General features: G+C 45.1%; 1 protein-coding gene across 6 annotated transcripts in view; it reads left to right on the plus strand.

Moving 5' to 3' along the window:
* agrn (agrin) overlaps positions 1-23,106 on the plus strand; it is a 271,031-nt gene that overhangs the window by 167,261 nt on the left and 80,664 nt on the right. For all 6 annotated transcript variants that reach the window (XM_037104080.1, XM_037104081.1, XM_037104082.1 and 3 more), the window contains 3 exons: positions 9,361-9,585; positions 11,707-11,931; positions 15,532-15,738. In XM_037104080.1, coding sequence (XP_036959975.1) covers positions 9,361-9,585; positions 11,707-11,931; positions 15,532-15,738 — 657 coding nt within the window. The remainder of the gene's footprint in view (positions 1-9,360; positions 9,586-11,706; positions 11,932-15,531; positions 15,739-23,106) is intronic.

Here is a 23,106-nt window from a genome sequence, read left to right on the forward strand (position 1 = left end):
TCCCGTTAATCAGGAGCTAATGAAAGGATACTTGCGACATATGCGCCACTTAGCCCGTGTGTGCACTCGTACCTCTTTGTGTGTCGCTCTCTGGTGGAAGTTCATCTCTCTGTTTTCACTTTGTCGCCAGTTTATGAGTTTAAAAGGTGGTCTGTGCAGGAGATTTATTCAGCTTTTAAAACCATTATGCATACGAGAGGTAATTTCTCCTGTCTGCTGCTCTCAGTGAGGTTTAAGTGATGAAAACCATTTTGTCAGTGAACCGTAGCCGCGGTGTGACTGTTTGCCGTAATGCTACATCTGCTAACCGGGCCTAACGAGTTTCATCTCACTCCATTTGATCCAGGGGTGCCTGCTGTAGAGCTCTACAATTTAAAACAACATAAATGCATTATTGATTATGTGTGATGCTGGCGTTAAAGGGGTAAACAAACTAGCAGTTAATAACATCTCTGGCTTATTTTGGCACCATGATCTTCTTTGCCGCTTTCGAAAGGCCTCAGCCTTTAATCCAAGAGGCACAACTCTTTTTACAAGCACTGACGTTTTTCCAATAGTTAATACTCACTTTTCCCCACAGGCTATTATGGTGACAGGGAGGCCCTGAGGTTAAAGAGTCTGTCCGTCAGTTCGAGTTCTGCCTTTTTCTGCCTGTCTTTTATCTCTCTTAGCTTGCTTATATGGATCACGAGTCTGAAATAAACAGAGTTTAAACTGTGCGGATGGTTTGACACATGATGTATAATCACCCGGAGAGTCCATTAGCGAGATATTGAGGGCACCTTCATCACTGGCCTCGGCCCCAATCCAAGATTATTTCTTCAGTTTTCATCATCACACCTTTGTTTTTACACAAAAGAAAGCCTGTCAAAAACCCGGATTGATAATTCAAGAAAGTACGTCATCGTGTGAGTTCAGGCAGTGTGCCTTGAGTCAATATTGGAGCCGGACGTTGTGCCTGTGCATTGTAGTGGAACTGTGACATGAAGTTTTGAATGACAGAGGCCTTCTAGAAGTCACATCTTTGTTGAATTTAGAATTAAATGACATTATTATCTTAGCTGTTGTTGTTTTTGATGGAGTTTTTTTTTTTTTTTTCTGAAAGCAGACATATGATGCTAATTGTAAGGTTCATCATATTATTATACCAAGTCTCCTCTGATTGGTCAGCTCAAACATGCCTGAACCAGCACCACTAACAACTTCATGTGCCGAACCAAGGCATAGATTCTGCAATGTGTGACTCAGTGATGTAGTATGATGTCACAGAGTCACAAGATTAAAGGGAAAACTACTGACGAGGCGTTTTGGGAGCAGTTTTTTCTGTGGGAGAGAGGAGCTTCTGTTTGAACGTTCGGACTTTGACCTTTGACGTAAAGACATTGCACAGTCATTGCCTTGTAACATCTTGGGACCGTGATATATACGTTTTTGTTCACTTCAGCATGTCCTCTGATAATCTGATAATCATAGACAAAATCAGTCTATCCATCTGTCAACACCTCGCTTAATGAAAACTGATAATTTTACAGTGTTTTTTTAAATAAAATTATGTTCAAATTGTTTAGTAAGATTCTCACGATTCTCACATTTACCAGTGTAACCGCCCCGGGCTTCGTGTGGTCTCTAATTGTGTGTGTGGATACTTGCTGATGTTTAACTGATGAATTTAAGTGTTCTCACTTAAGTTGTGCGCTGTACTTTCAAAGACCCCCACATCTCTGCGTGCATTGATCATAAATGCCACATCCAGACGATTTAGTCCCGTCTCGCCTTCTCTCTGTCACTCAGCGGGATAAATGGACCCTGCGTAGTCATTTCAGCACCCCACCTGTGCTTTACTGCGTCTTTCAAGCGTGAGATGCCTGCCACCGGGAAAAAAAAATGACAGCCAAGGCACAAAATGGACTATTTTGGAATCACAGGACCTTTTAGTATTTCATTTCTATTTTTCCTCAACATTATATTTCATTATTGTTGTCGTCTGGAATAAAATGCAACAGTGGCGGTCCCTGTCCTCTTTCCCTGCGCAGTTTTTTTCCCAGCCTCCTTTTCGCATCGCCCAAACACGGGGCTCACATCTGTCGAGACAAACGCCGTCCAACATACTGTACACCCACTCCCACACTTCACCGAGTGTGTGGGCCTGCAAACTGGAGTGTGATGAGGCCTTTTTGTGCTTCATTTTCCATTCTCAAGGGTAAAACAGCAAAGCGTGTAAAAGAGAGCAACAGCTGCAGTTCAATGGAGCTCTTTGAAGAACTACATCAAACACAGAGAATCATCTTCCAGCTATTGGCCTCACAGTAGAGAAAGTGGAGGGATAGTGTGTGTGTGTGTGTGTGTGTGTGTGTGTGTGTGTGTGTGTGTGTGTGTGTGTGTGTGTGTGTGTGTGTGTGTGTCCTGACAGCATGTTGGAGAGGTGTGGAGGACTGTTAATCCTCTGGCCTCCCCTCAGTCCCTGCCTCCTGCTCCCCATCACTCGGTCCGGATGTCTGGCTGGACACTCTCATCCATATTTATTCAGTTCTTGGATCTTGGTCTATATTGATCTTGTCCGTTAATCTTGTTTATTTTCTGACCATTCCATACTGCCTTTTTCTCCCGCTCCCATTCTGACCCCGTTCGCTTATCTCACTTCTACACACTTCTCTCCACACCACCTCTCTGCTCCTCAACTTTAAGCCTTGCCTCGCTCGCTCGCCCCCTTGTTTATTCAAACCACCCACATGTTTATTTATTTATTTTATTTTATTATTTTATTTTTTTGTGTGTGGAGTGTTCGGTGTTCTGACATTTCCCGAGCGCTGCGTCGCTTGCTTGTCAGTCAAATCTTTCTTTCTTTCTTTTACTTTGAAATGCATCATTTCTCGCACACCGAGAGATTCTTCACATGAAAAGACCTGCCATTCACTCTGCGCTAAGTAACACTATGAACACTGAAATACTATAAGTAAGTGAAATTAGATTTCAGGCATTTATGAATGACTTGCTCATGAGACTTTCTCAAAAAATTTGGTTGGATCAGCATCGAATGAATGTTAAGGATCAGCTATATGGGCAACACGTTACCTACAGACTAAACAGACTAAAGCTGCCTGGTTAAGTTAAGGAAAACAGGACGTACGGAAATTCAGTTATGTAAGTAAGTGAAGATTCCTTACCATTGACTTTCTCTCTATCCCTGAACGCCAACAGTGGTCTCCTGGATGAAAGTCTTCTTCTTGCTTGTTTCAACCATCCACCTCAAATTTCCTCTATTAGCTGACTTGTACTTCTTTACCTGACTTCCTCCTTTGCTGCCTTAATTACAACTACAGCCACTAGAGGTCACTGCCTAGAGGTCAACTGTAAATATGGGTTGACCTACAGTGTAGAGTAATTTTTCAGATGAAGTCGGTCTGAAAATGGGATATGTTGTAGAGCTATATTTGCTATAGGAAATTGTCCAGTATTTTGGAAAAATGAAAGAACAATACCAGTCTCATGTCTGCGCATTAAAGGTGTGTTAATTTGTGTCCCTGACCACTTTGGGGCAAAACAATGAGCCGAACATCGAGCATGTCTGACATAGTGTGGCCTTTATGAAGTTGTTTTAGTGAACGGATGCCAAATCCGGCAGTCAAAGCACTGAGAGAGAACCTAAAAACTGAAGTTGTGAGCCGTAAAAGCCAAAACAGTCAGCTAAAAGACGATAAAATGCTCCACAGAGCTTCGGGGAACTTAAGGGTTGAGTAATGGTCTTCTGTTGTTTTGTCGTTGCGAGCGTCCACTGTCACCTTATTTGACCCTTAGTTAATGTAGAAATATTGATTAGTGCAGCTCCCTCGTGTACAGAAAGTGAATAAGCTCAATAGTATATCCCAAAATGTTTAACTCTTCCTTTAATCAATGGCCAATATTTATCTATCACAGATAAAGGGAAAAACATACTTGGTGTGATTCATAATCACTAAATTCCCAGTGACGTTGTGTGAAAAGTGAAAAAATGTGTGATTAATGTACATATTCTGTGAAGAGAAGAATACTGGCGGATACATTGATATCAGAATCTCTTTACTTTCTAATAACACAAAAGACCAAAAACCGAGTATCGGTCTCGCTCCAGCCTAACTGTTTTCTCGCTGGTGTCTTCTCTTTCTGGCTCCCCTCTCTCATAGGATTTTCTCAACGACAGTTTGACTCAATCCCCTCCTTAATGTTTTTTTTCCCCCTCGCTCTGTGACATTCTCTCTCTCTCTCTTTTTTGCTATCTGTCGCTCTTCTTCTTCTACTTCTTCTTCTCCTCCTGCTGGTGATAGAGGGGGGTTCTTGATTAGAACACACGCTGCCAAGTCCCCCCACATCGCATCATTGCATTTGATTAGCTCCAACCCCCTGCTCCCTCCCTTATCACTACCCCCACAACAGGAAGCTCCACGCACACTACACACACACACACACACACACACACACACACACACACACGCATGCATGCACAGATTCACATGCATACATATCACAAACCGACTTCCGGACTTATCTAAACTCTGCGGCTGCCTGTAAACGTGCGCTGGCATATTTGAACACACACACACACACACACACGCATCTGGCGCCGTGGCGGCAGGGCATCAGGTAAAGCCAGCGTGGCGCTGACAGCTCCCTGTCCCTAATGAAGCATTAATAAAGTACAGCACAAAACAGTGGATCAGAGAGCAGCAGAGCTCCCCACCTGCCCGTCTGTCTGCTGGCTGCCAGGGAGACGAGATGAGAGGGGAGAGGATCACTGTAATCCCCCCCCGTCTTCCAAAACCCCTCTGCCCCACTTTTCAGGGAGACATCGCCCCTCATCACCTGCTCTTCAGCATCGTGCTGAAGACTCAGTCCTTTTCTGTTTTCAGGAGTTTAATGTCAAATTAATACTCTCTATAAAAACCTTGTATACTTAAACCACCATACAGGAATACCATTAATACTCCAAATCATACAGCGGCAAATGGGAATGTTATTTTGTTGACAGTTTTAAATATTTCCTCCTTTGCAAATAAGTGCAATTTTACTGAAAAGGTATGCATTTAAATATTTGAAGATAAATGCGACGCTTTTATGCCGGCAGGAAAAACAGACTGGGACAAAGGAGGGATTCAGAGCTGTTGGCAGAAAACGACAGTTCTAAACAGCCTTGGTTTATTTTCTCCTTCAAAAGTTCTTCATATCTGATGCTCGAGGAGCCAGTTGCCAGAACAATGTTGGCAATTTATGAATTATCACCCACGGATATATTGCATCTCTATCTGGCAAATGTATCTTTTTTTTTTTTTTACCTCCAGTTTTCAGCTTTTGTTGTGACAATGCTGTCCTTATGTTGTGGTTATGTTGAGGTACAAGAACATCTCGGTTTGGGTTAGGAAAAGATCACATTTTTGCTTCCTGCGACTCTGGAAAATTGTACCAACATCTTGTCAAAACCATATGGTTCTCCACTGCAGATCGCCCTGACAAAAATATCCAGTAATGTTGCAGCCACAGGCTCATTTATGCTCCCTTTACATGCGAAAATGGATAAGTTAGTTTCAAATTGTGTGACCGCCATGCCCGCGTATTTCTGTGTGTCCTTCATGTTTGCATGGCTGTTAAGCAATACAGCTACAAGAGGGCGCTGCTCAGAGTCAAATTGACCTCCAGTTTTACTCCGCTTTGTTTAGTTCCCGACCGATCTCCTCTCAGCTCTTCTGCAGTAAGTGTTTGTCTCTTTGCCTGATGTAAACATCTTAAAACTTAATCACCAGCTCGCAAAACCCGTCCACAAAAAGTTGCAATATTCCCCCCTCTTGTCCTTTGGATGTGTCTCTCTCGAACTATTGGCTACACCACCCTCAACCACAACCAGAGGTACTGCTCTGTGGGTCCATATCGGAAACTATGGACAAAAATAATGCAGAGTATGGAAAAAAAAGGCTCAGTCCGTATGCCTCTCTGACCCGCAGTACAGATTTGCCTTAACCCGGCCGGAAAACGTCCCAGCGTCTTGTCCCAAACATCCAGTGGTTTCCAGCTTGCGAATGTTGGTCTTGAACAGGGGTTTCTTCGTCATCATCAACATCATCAACATCAACTGTCGCATGAGACGCGCAAATGAAATGTACCTGTAATCTGCAGAAACGTACAACGCCAATATTTTTATCCAGCAACCAGGCCGCGCCCAAACGGACTTGTGAAAGTCACTTGAATCCTGCAAGCGATGTCCACTTGTTTGAGAATGAGAAAGAGTGACTGTGTTCAAATTCAACTGTCCCTGCATGTTTACTCTTGCTTAAAGCCTGTGGCCTGGCTCTGGACTGTGAAAGCATCAGCTGTAGCTAGCCACACCCTAAACCTCTCTGTGCATTCATGAGCAGAAGCCAAAAAGCTTCGGATCACGAACAAACTGCCTGAATGCGCCTTGAAGCTCACGTCCATGTGCTGCTCCTGCTGTGTGAAGGTGTGTATCCACGCACATGAATTCACAGTGAGGCAGGCAGGTAGTCCAGTCACAATGCGTCCTCGGACAATGCTGCCCCCCCCGATTCAAACGATGCAAACCTGCTGCGTGTTGATATTCCAGGAGGTGTGTCCTTTCAATTCTGCTCACCGGTGATTAGGACAATTGGAGCCATTGTTCAGTTAAATGATCCAATCAAGTCCGGGTCCAGCTGCGATAGACAGGAAGGAGTCCGTAAGGAGTCGCGTTTAATAAACTGCAGTGTAGATGAACATTTAGTCTCCTCTGTCAGCCTATATGTAAATATGTAATGGCACATTCTCTTAACTAGGCCCAAAATGGGGTGTCCTCTCTCCTGATGTCACCTCTCCCTGTTTGTGCCGGAATGCCTTTGCTTCGGTGTCACTTTGTGTCTTTATCTCTTCGTCTATCTGTATCCTCAACTCCCTTTTTTTTTTTTTTTTCTCATTATCCCTTCAGTCTAAACCTCGCTGAGCTTTACTCCAGCGAGGGAGACTGATCTAATTGGCAGCGAGGATCATTGTAATTTAGCGAAGCCGGCTGTGCTGACTTTTTCCGCTCCTTGCTTCCCCCCCACCCCCCCTTTTTTTTTGCAACCTTTCTCATGATAATAATGAGAAAATATAAGCGTGAGCTCCCTGAAGTTTGCTGTGGTGAGCGTGTTAGGGTTTTTTTTTTTCTTTCTTTCTTTCATTCTTTCTTTCTTTTTTCTTTTTTTTTTTCATGTGGGCTTGTTACACCGATCACATTCGCCCAGGCAATTTGCCTGCTTGTCTGAGTCTGAGAAGGGAGGCTTATCTGCACTAACGCCCCATCGAGACTGCGCTTCGTATCCAAATCGGCCCCTGTTAGCATTCAAATCAAGAGCTCCTACCTCCCCCTACCTTCCTGTTCTACCTTGCTGTCGGGTGCCTTACTATCGCCCCCACCCTCCTTTGCCTGTCAACAAGCCAGCTTCGCTCAGAGGAAGAGAAGGCCCGGGCTATTTTTTAATGAGATCAAGAAGCGCGAGGGTGCTGTTTACTGTCACAAAGCAAACAGGGGCCTCTCTCTGCAGGTGAGGAGAATCACTAGGCTTCTCCCTCGTCTTCCTCCTCCTCCTCCTCGGTAGCTGTGCCTGCCGCCTCCGCCGTAACAGCCACCATTTTCTGGAAACCACAAGCGCTCTGACAAGGTGCTTCCTCTTGTCAGGACACATACCTCCTCTTCCCATTCCCACCAGCAGGTGCATCAAAACAGTCCGGCATTGAGGGTTATTGTCTACTAGTGCTGCATGCTACATAACAAGCGTCCAGACTACTTTATGAGCGCCGATTGTGTAGTGAAATACCGCTGCTGTGATTTAACGTGACCTTTTACCTGCTCTGGCAGGTACAACGAGGACGCCGCTGCAGCGCTGTTTCCCACGGGTCATCAGTGTCTCATTGTTCCAATGATTAGACTGAAATTAGAGGCCAAGAGTCACAATGGCTCTCTAGTCCACGTTGGCTGCCATAAAGGCACCATCAATAGCTTGTGATTTTCGCACTTCATTTTCCATCAGTCTCCCGTAGCCAGACCTGTAATCTAGTGCTTCATTTTCGAGTAACTCTGTACAAAAAATAGGTCGAGAGTCACTTCTCAAAGTTGGTGTCTCAATGCAGAACAAATACAAAATGGGGTAGGGGGTCGGGGGGTTTCGTTAACGAGCCTTACGTGCCTCAGAAGGACCTGACAGCAGGAGAGAGCGGAAAAAGAAAGGGTGGTTGGGGGGGGGGGGGGGGGGTGTCGTGAAGATGAGGAGAGCGAGGTGGGGGGGGGGATAGCCTTTGATCAAAAGCACTCCTCGTAGCACTCCCGTGTCCTTACACATCCATAATATATGTCTGCGCACATTCCAGTCTCTTATTAACGAGACAGTGCCATTCCGTCCTGAAGAACTGCTTCGCATTTTCAGAAAAAGACAAACCTGAAAGGCCTTTTTTTTTTTTTTTTTGGCTTTTTTTTCCCCTCAGCACGGTGATGAGATGAAAGGTAAAACAAAACACAGAATTTTATATTCAATATAAGCGCACAGCCCCCCCCCCCCCCCCCAATTTAAATTAAATTCATTCATGTTCAGTTGTAACAAAAGAGGGGATGATATCAGACATGGGTAAATATTTATTCTAAAAGTGGCCCGGCTTAGGAAATTAGAGGGCTGCCAATGCTCGGCTCCTCTCTCAAGGGAGAGCATGTTTGTCCATGACAGTCATAAATATGTATCATGCAGTGAGATGACAGCGATTGTAATCTGACGGCCGCCTTTTGTCGAGCATATGAAACCCTGAGAAAAGCCCCCGATCAGTGGTAGACACAGGCGAAATTAAAAGTTGCGCCCTCTCCCCGTCGGCACGCTGAGTCACTCAGCGACAAGTGGCCCGCTGTTTAATTGGGGTGGAAACAAAGTCCTCTGGGCGGGACACCTCTCCCCCTCCTCCCTCCTCCCCTCCTCCACTCCTGGTCTCATTTGCAGAAAGGTAAATATTCAGAGGGTCGCCTTTCAGCTGTGGCGATTAAAGCATGCTGGAGCATAGCGGCGGAGAATGTGTTGTGAATGCAAAGCTCCCGAATCAATTCACGCTGCGCCGCGAAATGAAACGCAACCTGTTTGTGCGAGCCGACAGCCGTGGCGGCGCGTCCCCACCCAGGGGTGTCAAGTAGTTCTTCAAACTCAGAATAACTGCGCCGAGCGTCCAAAAAGGGCACCGGCAGCCACTTGAATAAGGCGGCCTGTCACCCGTGATGCTCCCCGGTGTCCTGTAGCGGCGAGTGTTCCGACAGCTGTATTCTTCAGTGTTAGAACCCCACTCTTGCTCGTGACTAAGCCTTGTTTTCATGTCTGTCCCCACCTGCAGCTCTGAAGGACCCCTGCTCCGAGGTGACCTGCAGCTACGGCAGCACCTGTGTCCAGTCGTCAGATGGCCTGTCGGCGAAATGCATGTGCCCCCTCGGCTGCGAGGGCAAAGCGGAGAAGACGGTGTGCGGCAGCGATGGGAAGGACTACCGCAACGAGTGTGAGCTCCACCAGCACGCCTGCAAGAACCAGAGGAACATACGAGTGCAGTACCAGGGGCCCTGCGGTGAGCTCTCTCCTCATGGGGTCATTTTGCATCAGGGGCTGTGGCACTTTTCGGGCTGAGAAATCAATGTAGGGATTAGAATTTGTCAGGAATTCAGATGTGTGATCAGTTTATTTCTTCTATTTAGTGTCCAGCTGGAGTGAAAAGTGTCCATCACGATCCCTCTCAGCCAAAGATTACTCTACTCTTCTTTCTCCTCGACGTTCTCTGCTCATCTCCTTTCCTCCCCCCTCCCCCCACACACACACTCTATTTACTACCTCCAGCTTTTGTTGTTTCTCCCTCACATACCCCACTTGCTTACGGAACGCCTCTGCTAATTCTCATTTTTCATTCAGGTTGCTTTGCTCCACGCAGGTACTCCTGCGGTGCGAATTGTTGTTTTCTCTAAATAGGTCCTGAGAGCTGTCGTTTTTTTTCGTCAGGCACAGCTTTTTTGCTCTTCGTTGTTATCGTCGATGGTTGTTTACTCCCAAGGCGCTCCACTTTGAGGATTTTTTTAATTTTTTTTTTTTTTTCTTTTTTTGGTGGCGAGCCAGATGGAGGGAAGGAGCGGCAGACACAAACTCTGTCTCTTAGCAGCGGGAGCTTCCGGGAGACAGAGGAGGGTGGTGGTCAAAAGGGGGGAGATGGATGTGCTGGTCCGCCGGTGGAAGGTTGGTCGTATAAATCCAAACCCGAGCCGGCCAAAGTGACCTGAGTTTCCCCCCGGGGAGGGCCGGTGCGCGGGGGGGGGCCTTGATGGTCCTCTAAATCATCCCGCAGCCATTCATATAAACCCTTGGCTATTTCAAGGTGCTAGCCATAGCCAGGAAAATGCGGTTGATTTATCCGTGCTGCTAGTTTTTGCAGCAAACAGGCCATTCTTTTTGTAATTACCCTACTTGCTCGGCTAGAGCAGAGCACGGATCCTGGAAGCTGTTCTTCTGACTTAATGGGAGGTAATGGTCGTTCTCTCAGATAATGGTGCGGCTGGCAGGTGAGGCACTGCGTTATGCAGGGACACTGCAAGCATTACGATAAAACCCCTCGTCCGCTCTGCTGCGGGTTTCTGCGAGCTTTTGCATTGTGCTGATATAAAACAATCCGAGGCTGGCCGTGGTCACTCCGCCTACCGGCCCTGCGCAGCCAAAGCGCTCTTGTTCCTTTTTTATGTCCCCACATTGTTGCTCTTTGTGTCCCTGCCAGAGGTCTTTGGAAGCCATTCCCCCGTATTCTCTCCTATTCATTTTCCTTCTCTTCCTTTCCCGATGATGGGGTGTTTCATCCTTGGTGTGTTTTGAATGACTCACCGTCAGCTTGGCAGTGATTTGATATGTCACGGTGCTACATAAATCCTTTGTCTCGCCACATGCCGAAAGCGTGGCGAGCAGGATAAAGCCCAGGATCCTGTTTCAAGGAGTAACAACCCCCCGTCCGACACATCCACAAACCAATTCCATTATGATCACGGACTGATACGGCCGAGCGTGCCAGGCCGACGCTCCCCTGGAAGCAGGGAGGTGCCAGGGAGCAAATCAAAGCGACCGTGGCTTCATCCATTTCCTTGTCTGAGCTTCACATCCAAGGTCCCCGTCTGAGCTGCCGGGTCACTGATAATATCTGCCGAGCAGCAATGACGGAGGACCGTTTCTCGTCCTCCCTTCCACCTTTTTCTCTTCTCTGCTCATTTCTTCTCTGTGGATTTATTAAACAAATATTGTCAAACAAACAAAACTTAATGCATTCAACCTAGATGATGCATCCTGAGATGATTGTGTGACCCGAAAAATATTACAGGCATATTGCTGTTTACTGCAATTTAAAACCAGGCTTACCAAAGCGCTGACAGGTACTTTACTTTGGAAGGAATGCCAGTTTTGAGGAAATTAAGCCAGCTCACATAATATCCTGTGATGTTTTTTGATGCGCTCTTTCTTCTGCCAGTGTACTAAGGTTCCGCTTTTCACAGGTCCAAAAGATGGACGGAGATGTTTTTAATTAAAGCTTTTATCTTCAATGCTCAAGGGTCTAATTAACAGATAACAGACATTTTGAATTATTACCTATATCACAAATCAAATTGTGCTACATGCTGTGCTCCTATGGCAGTGAGTAATCATTAACGTTTGGTCTCCGCAGACCCATGCAAAGACAATGAGAACAGCCTGAGCCAGATGTGCCGGGTGGAGGCGATCACCCGCCAGCCCCTCCTCTTTGGCCTGCCGGAGTCGTGCACCTCGGACGATGAGCCTCTGTGTGCCAGCGACGGCCAAACCTACAACAGCGAGTGTGCCATGAGATCAACAGGCTTGCAGAAAGGCATCAAGCTCAGGAAGATCCACGCAGGGCGATGCAGGAGGCTGGGTAAGGAGCTTTGTGGAGAGTCTGACCCTGATATTAGTGAACCACTGTTGTAAGAAGTACCCAGAAGGCATTCTTGGGTAAAGGTAAAGATATTGTGTCAAGATGCTATTTGGTAAAAGTGAAAGTCACCCACACGAATAATACTCAAGTAAAAGCATCCAAAGTATTAATTAAAGTAGTGGAATAGTAGTGGAAAAAAGTGCAATATTTGCCTTCAAAATGTAGTGGGAATATAAAGTAGCCGAAAAAATGGAAATACTCAAGTAGAGTGCAGATACTGCAGAATCAATGACTGTACTCGAGTAAATGTACTTAGTTACATTCCAGCACTGTAGTCAACTTCTTAATGATGTCTTTCCAGCTACGATCAGCCAAATGCGATACAGAACCTCACACATTAAAAGTACCCAAAAGACGTACCTGACGAAAAGAAAATATGGTAAAATGTGACTTTGTGAAAGTTCAAAGTCACCAATACAAGCAGTAGCCTACTTGTATAAGTCTTGAAGTAACTGATATTAGATGTTATCAGTTGCAGCATTATGCCAACGCGTACAGCAGCAAGTACTTTGAAATAAATTCCTAAACACCCCGGAAGCCAATGTTAAAAGGGTATAAAATGTCATACATGTGAGGACGGATGAAACTGTTTTATTTTCAAAAAGAATGGCTTGGTGTCAAAAAAAAAGAGTGGAGTACACAACTGGCTCCTTCAGAGTGACGCGCTCTGCTTTCTTCAGAGCAGTTTGGCGCTGTGTTCAAATCCATCAACAGTGGGCTGAGCAAAAAATGAGTTTGCGACTCAATTTACGGCAAATTACCTCTGAAAAGACGCACACTGAACAGATGCGCAGTCATCTAACATCTGCATCAGGACATTGTTAATGTAAACCTGCTCATATGTCGCGTGATGCCGTCCTAAAAATGTGAACAGCTGTAGCTGCACTAGCATTAAAGTCTCACTCTGTGACTTTATTCTCCTACACAGCGCGGAGATAAATGACTCTGAGGTCTCGGGGTCTGCACTGTATCCATGCTAACAGTAGCCTCCTCCAGCACGATAAGAGCCTCCAGGGCTGTTATCTGTGCTATTAGAACAGGGGGTTTAAGCCTTAGTCAACAAAGAGCTGTCAGCTTTTACTGTATGTCTGATAGCCATCGGAGGAAATCCAATTTTCCCGCTGTGTTGTCGGCGGGGCCTCGCAAAGCCGCGGCTCTGTTGGTTTATGGCAGTGATGTGCGGACACCCGCCACCTATTATTGTGACCACTGACCAAACCAAAGACAGGAATAGATCTCTGCAGGACTCCCGACAATGACGGCTGATACACAGTTCTTCGACACACCCCGGCTCTCCTGTGCGCTCTGCTCGGCAAGCTGATGGAGGAGTGTGAGGGCTTACAATTGCACAAATCCTGCTCTAAGTAGCATTGTGAGCTTGTGTTTGCTTGTGAGTACGTGTGTGTGTGTGTGCCATCATGTGCGTGTGCGAGCAAGTGGATGAATGCTGTGCCTTTTTTCAAATGAAAGAATAATTCAATTTGAAACAGAGATCCATGAAATCATATCCCTAAGCAAATTACAAATTGGTATCTAATGAAAATGGCCATTTCAACTTGTAACCATGACATTGCACATCCTTGTAGCCCTCTCACTCAGATACAGCAGCGATGTAATTAAGTGTGGCATGACAGGCTTTTAAAGAAAAGAGAAGAAGCAATTGAATTGCTGTACAAATTTGATCCACTGATCAGGAATGAAATAAATTCGAAGCCTAGCGAGCGCCCGCAGAACAGAGGCCTGCTTCAAATTGGATTTTCTCACTTCAATGGTAAATTTGCCATTCCACATTACCAGTATTGCTTTCGTTTTTCTTAATTTCCGCAGTAGATTTCTGCTTAGTGAGTCAAAATGTAATGAATATAATAGTTAAGAGTTTAACTTGACCCTAATATTAAATTCTGGAGTTAAAGTTCCCTCGTTTTTTTCCTTAAAGTTATTGGGGAACTTTATTGTTGAAGTTAAATGGGAGTGCGGCAAACCTGATCTCCAGTCAGTTGTCATGGGTAACATCACCAAAGAACATGTATTAACATTCAATCACAGTGGTATTAAGGGAGGATGTCACCGTGGATATTATTGCAATAAAATTAATAAAAAATGATGGGTTGGGTGTGAAGAAAAACACTCATGAACTCAAATAGAAATAATATTATCCTCGACTGAAACTACATTTCAATAAAAATCTAATATTTTCACTTTACTTTATGATTCAGTCCCTTGTGTGGAGGGAGCAATCATATCTGTCACAATGTTCAAATTATTCTTCAAGCTTCCAGAGAAGTCACCTGAAGTTCAGCAGAAAGAAAAAGATGGTCCAATTCACTGTTCAGTTTTCACTTAAAGGGCAACTCCACCAGCTTTACACATCTAAGTGTGTTTACAGGTCATAGGGAGGTCGACTACATCTGTGGAAAATGTAGTATAAAGCCTTTTGTGGCTCCAGGCGATGCCACCTGTCACCTGATAGATTGCCCCTGTTGCGTTGTGGGTCATGTAGGCTTCAGGTTTGAAAAAGGAGTCCAATGGCTTAGCATTGTTGGACTCATTATGGACCGGTTAGTAACAAATAATCGAAGTTGTTATTAGTACACACTTTCTTCTTCATTTGTAAAACCTGGTGCCTACATTACCCACAATGCATCATAGCCACTGACTAACGTCACTGGCGGTAATTTATAAGACTACGTTCGGCTTCCTCTGGAGCCACAAAAGGCTTTAAACTGCTTTTTTCACACATGCAGTAGAAAGCACCAAGATCTATAAACACACTTCAATGTTTAAAACTGGTGGAGTGACCCTTTAATGTGCTGTGAAAGGGAGAACCAATGAAGTAATGAACACTGACAATACACAGAAACCAGTAAACACTCAAAAGACAAAACTCTATTGTTTGACCAGATGTGAATCTCTGCACGTCCCGTCTGCTGATCCGATTTCTTTCATCCGACCTCACGTTCGTTATTCGTACTCTACTATTAAAATGTAATTCAATTGGTGTACAATTTTCTTTCCTATTGTTGTGATCACGCCCTTGGATTCTTCATAGAACGGCCGCTTATTGTAACTAACCCGTTTTCAATTCTCGCGTGTTGTTAAAGCAATTTCACGTATTTCTGATAAAGACTTAAACTCTGCTGCCGAAAGAAAAGCTTTGACACGCGCTACCAGTGACACCGGTACACGCTGACAAGTAATTACTGTTTGGATGAAAACTGATTTATTTCCCCATGGTCGGACTAGCAGTGTCACACCGCAGGAAGAACAATCAGTTCACACTTTAGCTCCAAATGTTTTTTTTTTTTTTTTCCAGCATTTGCTGAGTACTTCTGTTGTCCTTTTCCCTCTTTGGTGATCAGCCTGCCACACTGCTACAAAATTGGCAACTGCATCTTAAAAGCCTTATCAGTGTCTGTACAGATGGGTGACGAATTGAAAAAAAACAACTCAGAAACTATTAAAAGGAGAAATAGATGCTTCTAGGGTCACGTAAGACAATCCATAGATCCTGGATTCATTCCTTGCGTCTCGCTCTTCCAGACGACTGTCAAGAGGAGTGTCTTTTCAACGCCGTGTGCCTGGTGGAACAGCTGAGCTCGCGCTGCTCCTGCGACCCCATCGAGTGCGACGGCACCTACAAGCCCGTGTGCGGCAGGGACGGCCACACCTACGTCAACGACTGCAACCGACGCAGGGCCGAGTGTGAGAACAAGGTCCTCATCCCCATCAAGCACCCAGGGCCCTGTGGTGAGTGGAGCTGCAGGATGGGAAAGGGGCGGGGGGGGGTTCCTACCGATCCCTCTCTTCTTCTGTGTCTTTTTTTATGCCTATTTTAATGCATATCCAGTGTGTTTCTCTTTCTAGGCGGTAACTGTTTGTACGTCTGTGCTTGAAACCTTACTGAAGTCTGTCTGTAATGGGTGGGTGGTGCTCTCTGAAGGGGGGTGGGGGAGCTCAAACCGACAGGACATGTGTGCCTTCCTTACCAAAAAAATAAACAAAAACCAAACCCTGCCTTCACTTCTCCACTCGTTCACCTCCCATCCATCTCCTCATCCCTGTCACGCTTCATCCCTCCATCTCAGACACACCCCCAAAAATGAAACGCCACCCTCATGTTTCATTCATCCGCTCTCCGTCTTTACCCCTCGGCCGGTGCCAGTCTTCCACTCCGGTGGCCTGTGTCTTTTCTCTCCTCTGTCTTTGTCTGTTTGTCTCGTGTGTTGCTTTTTTTCTTGTATAAAAAAGCTATTCTTTCTTGTTTCAGTGCTTCAGTCTGTCTGTCTGTCTTTGTCCGTGTGGCCGTCTCCCTGGCTGTCTGGCTGCAGGTGGAAAGTGGGGTCACCCAGTGGGCGACCTCATCAGGCGGACTGCGAGGGGTGAAGCCCTTCCCCTCGCTCCAGAAGGACCTAACAGGAGGGGTCTTGTACTGCTGTCTTTTTTCTCTCCCTCCTCCTGCCTCCGTGTGTCTCTTTGTGTCATCAGTGTCCTGTCTTTCTGTTTACCCTCCTGCAATGATGTGATCTGTGAGGTTGGAGAAGTTTTCCTCTTCCGCTTTCTGTCTAACTAAAAAAAAAAAAAAAAAAAGCCTCTCCTCTTCCTACCTGCCTAAGCGCTGCTCATCTCTGACTCCTTTCTGTCTGCATGAAACAGTGCACGCCAGCTCCTAACCTCACTGCTTCCCAAACGCTCCCTCGCTCCATCACCGGGACGATCTAATAAAAGCTTGCACCTGCCAGAAGAAAGCACCAGGCACAGTTTAAACCATTTCTGAGCATAAAAGCTGCACAGGGGTCAGAGTTCGGCTGCATTCTGTCGAATCCTTTGGAATCCCGTACGTCCACTCCTTTTAGGTAATCTTTCAATAACCGAAAGTAACTAAAGTTGAAAACAACGTAGAGCTTCTGTGGGCTGTCCTCATTTTAGCTGACTTCCAGTCCATTTTGCCGTTGGAAATCCCCTCCATCCTCTCTGCGGCGATCACCAGACAGAGCAGCAAACAGGAGGATCCTGCACTCTGAAAGTTCACGGGCAGACAGGACCGCCTCTTTATGGAGGTTTTTTTTTTACAATTGATCAACATTAGAATAATCATCAGATTGATCAAAAAATGTAAATATTTTCTTGTTGCAGTTCTTGTAGAAAAATATGACAGTTTTGAAGGAAGCCAGGTCCCAAATCAGCTTCTGTCAGATGGATCTAAGAAGCCTGCTCCCTCAGTGTATTGCAGACTGCTCTTTGCAAATATAAGAAAAGATTCAAGAGAAATAAAAGATACAAAATGAGCCGTGTTAGCCTCTGAGGTAGCTCATCTGGGTTGTTATATAATTAGATCCTAATTGCAAGCAAATATTAGTACATATCCATCTGTGAGCTGCACGCACTCCAACAGATGTGTCGACTTGACAGAAATGATAAATATAATTTTAAAAAAATGATCACACAAATCTTTAAATAAGTCTTCAACTCGTTGAAATACTTCAAACTACTATTTTTAATGGATGTCCCTTTGACCTCACTCAGTTTCTTTTGCTAAATTAAGAAGAAACAACTGGCTTGTTTCTCATTCGCTAGTATTCTAACAGCCCATATCGGTCTCTGATCGGGCCCGCGTCGCTCTCTAGTCATTTTTGGAGTTGATTTGATGCATCCTATTAAGGGAGCCTCCTCCGGAATTGGAAGTATTTTTTTTTGTTTGTTTTGGTTTCTCATCATAACCCAATAACCTGGCATGCACGATAAAGCTCGAGTTAACTGCCCGTGCTGCTTGCTGTCACATTACCTCAATAAACGAATCTGCGCGGTGGACGTGTTGTGTAGTTTTGCCCGGTGTTGCTGTCCACAATGTCACTGTTGGCCGATAAAACGGGAGCGATCCGTCCATCCTCCGGGCGTCGGGGTGGAGCTGAATACCAAAGTTATCTTCAGTTGTCAGCATCAGGAGGCACCGGCACTCATTAGCATTATTCGGCCGCCTGAGCTGTGCATAAATTAAGCAGAGGAAATGGCAGTGCGAGCGCTTATGTGTTTTGCTCTGTTTCATTATTTCTGGCAAATGGTGTCTCCGTCCCTCCCCCTTCCCCTTCCCCCCTCCCTCATTTGTTTGGTTATTTTACTTTCTTTCTCCATCCTTCCTCCCTTCCCTTGCACATTGCAGCCGTCAGCGACTGGTAGTATGTTTCTTTAATGCGTTTTGTATTGACATTTGCATATTTTTCAAAACAGAGTGCTATGAATGCCCCCCTCCCCCCTATTCAGTTTTAATTAAACATCAAAAGAGGCGAGCGTAGGTGTCCACAGAGACTGTTGGTTTAGTCAGACAGATGATATGCTTGCAAGCAGTGTGTGTGTTTGTGTGTGCGTCCATGTGCATGTCAGAACTTTCTTTCTTTCTTTCTTTCTTTCTTTCTTTCTTTCTTTCTTTCTTTCTTTCTTTCTTTCTTTCTTTCTTTCTTTCTTTCTTTCCTCTCTTTGTTTGCTTGTTTGTTAGTTTGTTTCTTTCTTTCTTTCTTTGACTGCCAGTGTGTCTGTACTCAGTCCAGATTAAATAGAGATTCCTGTCGATAATAGCGCTGCTCCGAAGACTTCAGAATTTCACTGTCCTTAAAGACACCCAGGACACACACTCCATGTGTCCCCCGATTGCACCGGCAAGTAGTGCGGTAGTAGTAGTAGCAGTAGTAGTAGGGTTAAGACTTGGTTAAGTTATAAGTTAAGTTAGAATTCGGTCCTGGTTAGGGTAAGGGTTGGGTTTGGGCATTTAATTGTGATGATGGTTAAGGTCAGGATAAGGGGTTAGAGAATGCATTATGTCAGCGAGGGTCCTCACAAGAATACAAGTACGAGAATGTGCATGTGTCTTCCAAAAAGACGTACATGTCGGGGATCGTTTAGTGGCCCACGCTGATCACTCACACACACTGTGTAGAGTTCGGGACACACTTCCATTGTGCTCTATTGTTCTGGTGCTCTGACAGTAACTGGCAGTGTCAAAAGATGACTGCACAATGACCGCTGTGTCACCGCAGCACACACACTCACACACTGACTTGAGGCTTCAGGCGAAGTTTCAGACATGTGAAAAGGAAGAGTTTGATATATTAAACTATCATTATTTGATAAATAATGATCTCTTTCCTCGTTTCATTGGCTGAGTGGTGCGTGGGGCGGGGTGATCGATCGTCCTGCCAGCTGTCAAACGGATGAAATTCTTCAGTTCTGACACCGCCGTAAATCTCTTTTCATGTGGGTGACAGCTCCTAATGTCACCCCCCCCCCGTCGCGGCTCGCCTCCACAAAGAATGGTCATGCAAAGAACCTACATGTCTACAACGTCCTCACGGCTGTCCTCCCCGGAAAACTGTCTGATTGATATCTAAAGCACTTCAATTTAGAGATGCAGACGCCGCGTGGCGTTTAGCTGATTAACTCGCGTCCAGGCACAGTCACAAATCCTCAAGATGTCCGAGGACACGTGAGCCTGCGAAGGATTTGCTGGAAGTGAATCAGAGCAGGATTCTGGGAAGGAGGGTGAATATGTCTGCAGCCTTGGATTCTGAGATTGAATATAAGAGCGCTGTGACACTGGAGAGAGAAAAGATGTTTGTCATCGCAGACAAAGATGACACAGCTGCTGGCTGTTAAAAAGATTGTCGGTTGTGTTTCTCCTCTCTTTTACTCTGGACTTTGTTTTCATCTTGTTTGCCACCAGGATGCTTGTGTCGGAATTTTAATCACCTACAGAATCAGATTAAAAGCCAAGACGAATCTGCTGTGGTTAATTTATAATTCATTATAGATCCATACAGATGGTGCCGATTTGATGTTGCAGAGTGTGGAACACATAAACAATATTTTTAGACTGAAGCAATGAGGTTCTGTTTTTCTTCTCCTTCCCTTGTGATGTTAGCACAGCGGTGTTGGACCACGAGCTGAACCAGGAAGTGTGCACGCAGTGCGGCCCATTGTAGCTGAAATGTTATTTTAACTACTTAGTTCTATTTAGAGCAAGCAACGGAGATACACTGGCACCCTATAGTTTTCAAAGGCTGTTACTTTGTAGCTAGCTTTTTTGAGTCTCTTGTATCCCCTACAGTGGATTGGTCAATCTGCTTAAAATTTGGAACAGTGACTATAATCACTCCCCATCTTATGTAGGAATGAGATAGGTCAATATTTAGTAATATAAAGTTCACTGTATAGAAAAAGGAAACATCTCTGGTGTCCATGAAGGCTCAGCAACAGCATTTGGACCCTGGAAACTGTGAGGCTGTGAAATGCTGATGAATTTGGCAGAAAAGTCACAGAAAGCGGGAAACATCTCTACAGTGCTTTCAACAATAATGATCAAAATTGCTTAGTGGGTCCTCAACTCCTCATTGTACCTGTGTGTAACGCACTCTGCTTAATGTGCTTTTGCCCGGCCCCTAGTTTACTGCCTGCAGCTTTATGAAAAGACATTAAGAGCTGCAGGGAGAGAGCGTTGCTGAGTCAAAAAGACACGCTTCAGTCCCTGTTTGGAGTTTGGTGTGTGTATGTGTGAAATGGACAGCAGCGTTCCCAGTAAACTGAAGCTACGGAAAGCTTTACAGCGTACTTGGTTCATCAGTATTTCAAGGAGACACATTATGGTCATCTATATAATTAAATCATACAGTGGCTTGCAAAAGTATTCATGTAAGTGCAATCATGTTCTGTAAGTTATGATTTATTTGGGTTACCACTAGAATAGGTTTACATGCTTTAGTGCTCAAAAAACGTGTCAGTTTCTCATACAGTCCCGTGCTGCAGCTCTGTATTCCCCCTCTGACTGAAGCCCTCTGTTAGCCCCGCCTCCCTGAATACCCTGTCTTCTCTGATTGGTCAGCTCACACATGAGGCTGAGCAAGCACCGCTAACAACAACAGCAGATGTGCTAAATCAATTCTTTTTCAGGCGAATTAGCCTCTGGGCATAAATTATGCAAATGTATGACATGGTGATGTCACAAAGTCACAGAATTAAAGGCCGGGTCTCCTGACAAGGCAGCGTTTTCTGTAGGAGAGAGAAACTTCCGTTGACTTCGACCTTTTAACTTTTAACTTTCTTTTTACATGCACAAGAAGGTTTATAACACACTGAAGGAAAGTAAAAAAACTAAAAAAGCATAATAGGTCTCCTTTAAAAAAGCATATTCGGAAGGCTTCATATCCCCTGAGGAGAAAAAACATTTTTCACAACAATTTCAAAATAAGCTTTTTGAGAAAAAATCTATTTATATAATAGCACAGAGCTAGACTGTGCATAAAATGAATACATTTATACAGTAAATTTTAAGTAGTTTAATTAAAACTTGATATTACTTTTTCATCTTATCTCAGGTTATATCATTACTTACTTCCTGCCCAGAGGGTTCTTTATGCAGCCCCTGAAAGTCAAGCTATTTAGTGCATATTCAGTAGCTCTTTGAATCAATGGCAGCAGAAGTGTGAGGTGGCACACCACAGCTCCCTGGAGCCTGTTGATGTACTAGCCTCGTGTCTGGTATTAGTAGAATAGGACATGGAGCGCTTCTAAATTGGTAGTTAGGCTGTTCATAAAATAGAAATACAAGCAGCAGTGTGGCTTTTGAGCGCAGAGGAGGATAATTCTGTAAAACCACTAAAACAGACACAGTCTGAGTGGAACACATTGGCAGGCAAACTACAAGTGAACAAATGTAGTAGCTCGTTTTTTTGTGGACAGAATTCTTTATTCACAGCTCTTTTGTCATCTCATGTGTACACAGCTAAATGTGTGTGTGTGCGTGAGAGTGGATGATTGCAAGCGCAGAAAAACTCATGCGAGTGCGAGCGAGTTGCTTGAAATGTGTCGCCTGTCGCCGGCGGAGGTTAACACAAAATCACTCAGCGGCAGACACATTGTCATTGACAAAGAGCTCTGCAAAGCCGGGAAGGAAAATCAGTCACCTTAGGTGTCAAGACTCTGTGCCGAATATTTTATCATTTGCATGTTTATTTGATTAGCATCTCCGCCGGCTGCAGTGATTGGACTCACAAACAGTTGTGGAGCTTGAGTATGTAAGTCAGCTCGAGATCACCAGTGCTGTTTTTCCTAATCAAGTTAATTAGAGGAAGTGCCGTGGGAGCCAGACTGACAGCAGCTAGGGACCGCCGGTCCACTTACTGCAGCCCGTAGGCTGTCATCGTGCTGAAATTGCAGAGAAATGTGGGTCAATGGGGTGTCAGAAGTGACTGGAGGCATTGTGGGTGTTGCACGCTGCCGGGCTATCATCAACTACACAGTTTTCCAATTTCTACATTTTTCGTTTAATTTCCTGTTTTTCTGCTGAGCCCTTCCTCGTGCTGCAGCTCCTGAGGTTCAGTCAGTGTTGAGCCTTCTGACTCCGTCTCCACTTATGTTTTCTTTTGCCTAATTTATTCCGCGAAAATCTTCAAAATAATTTTGAAACTCCTGTGGCACACGCACCCCGGTGATAAAATCACTGGTGTGCATTAGATAAACAGTGTTGGGAAGTCATCTCTGCTCTCACAGATGCGTGTCATGAGATCAGTGATGGCAGTTTGTCTTTCTTCTCTCCCCGCGCCGTTCTTGCTTGTCTCCATTTTGAAGAGCAGCACGTTCCTAGTTGTAAATGCACAAAGAGGCTTCGATTCACCTTCTGCCTGTGATAAGTATTCAGTGGTAGACAGACACAGCCCGCGGGTATGCCTTTTGCTGTATGCTAATATAGCCTTTTCTCTGCGCCGCCCTTTCCCTCGACTAATATGATTCATAAATGTTTTTAATGCGAGGAAGGCAAAGCGAGTCGGATCAAAGCCCCTGCAGGTGAAGAAACACAGGAGGCGGGGCTTGATGTGGACCGGCTGCTCCCCATTGGAGTCCGGCGTTGTAATGGCGCGCGGTTGTAGGTGATTCTTCCTGCCAGTTGGCTACTGCAAGCATCACCTGGATTACACTGATTCACTGCCCTGCATAATACAGGGAATGATTTGGAATTGCACACAGGCCCGAGGGGGAAAGTCCAATTAACATATGTATGAGCTGAGCAGAGATGGGAGAAAGCTCCCGCCAAAATAATCTCCCAGCATTTCACCGACATGTTATGGAGGGGAG

The sequence above is a fragment of the Acanthopagrus latus genome, chromosome 7 (genome assembly GCF_904848185.1).
Source record: "Acanthopagrus latus isolate v.2019 chromosome 7, fAcaLat1.1, whole genome shotgun sequence".
Classification (NCBI taxonomy): domain Eukaryota; kingdom Metazoa; phylum Chordata; class Actinopteri; order Spariformes; family Sparidae; genus Acanthopagrus; species Acanthopagrus latus.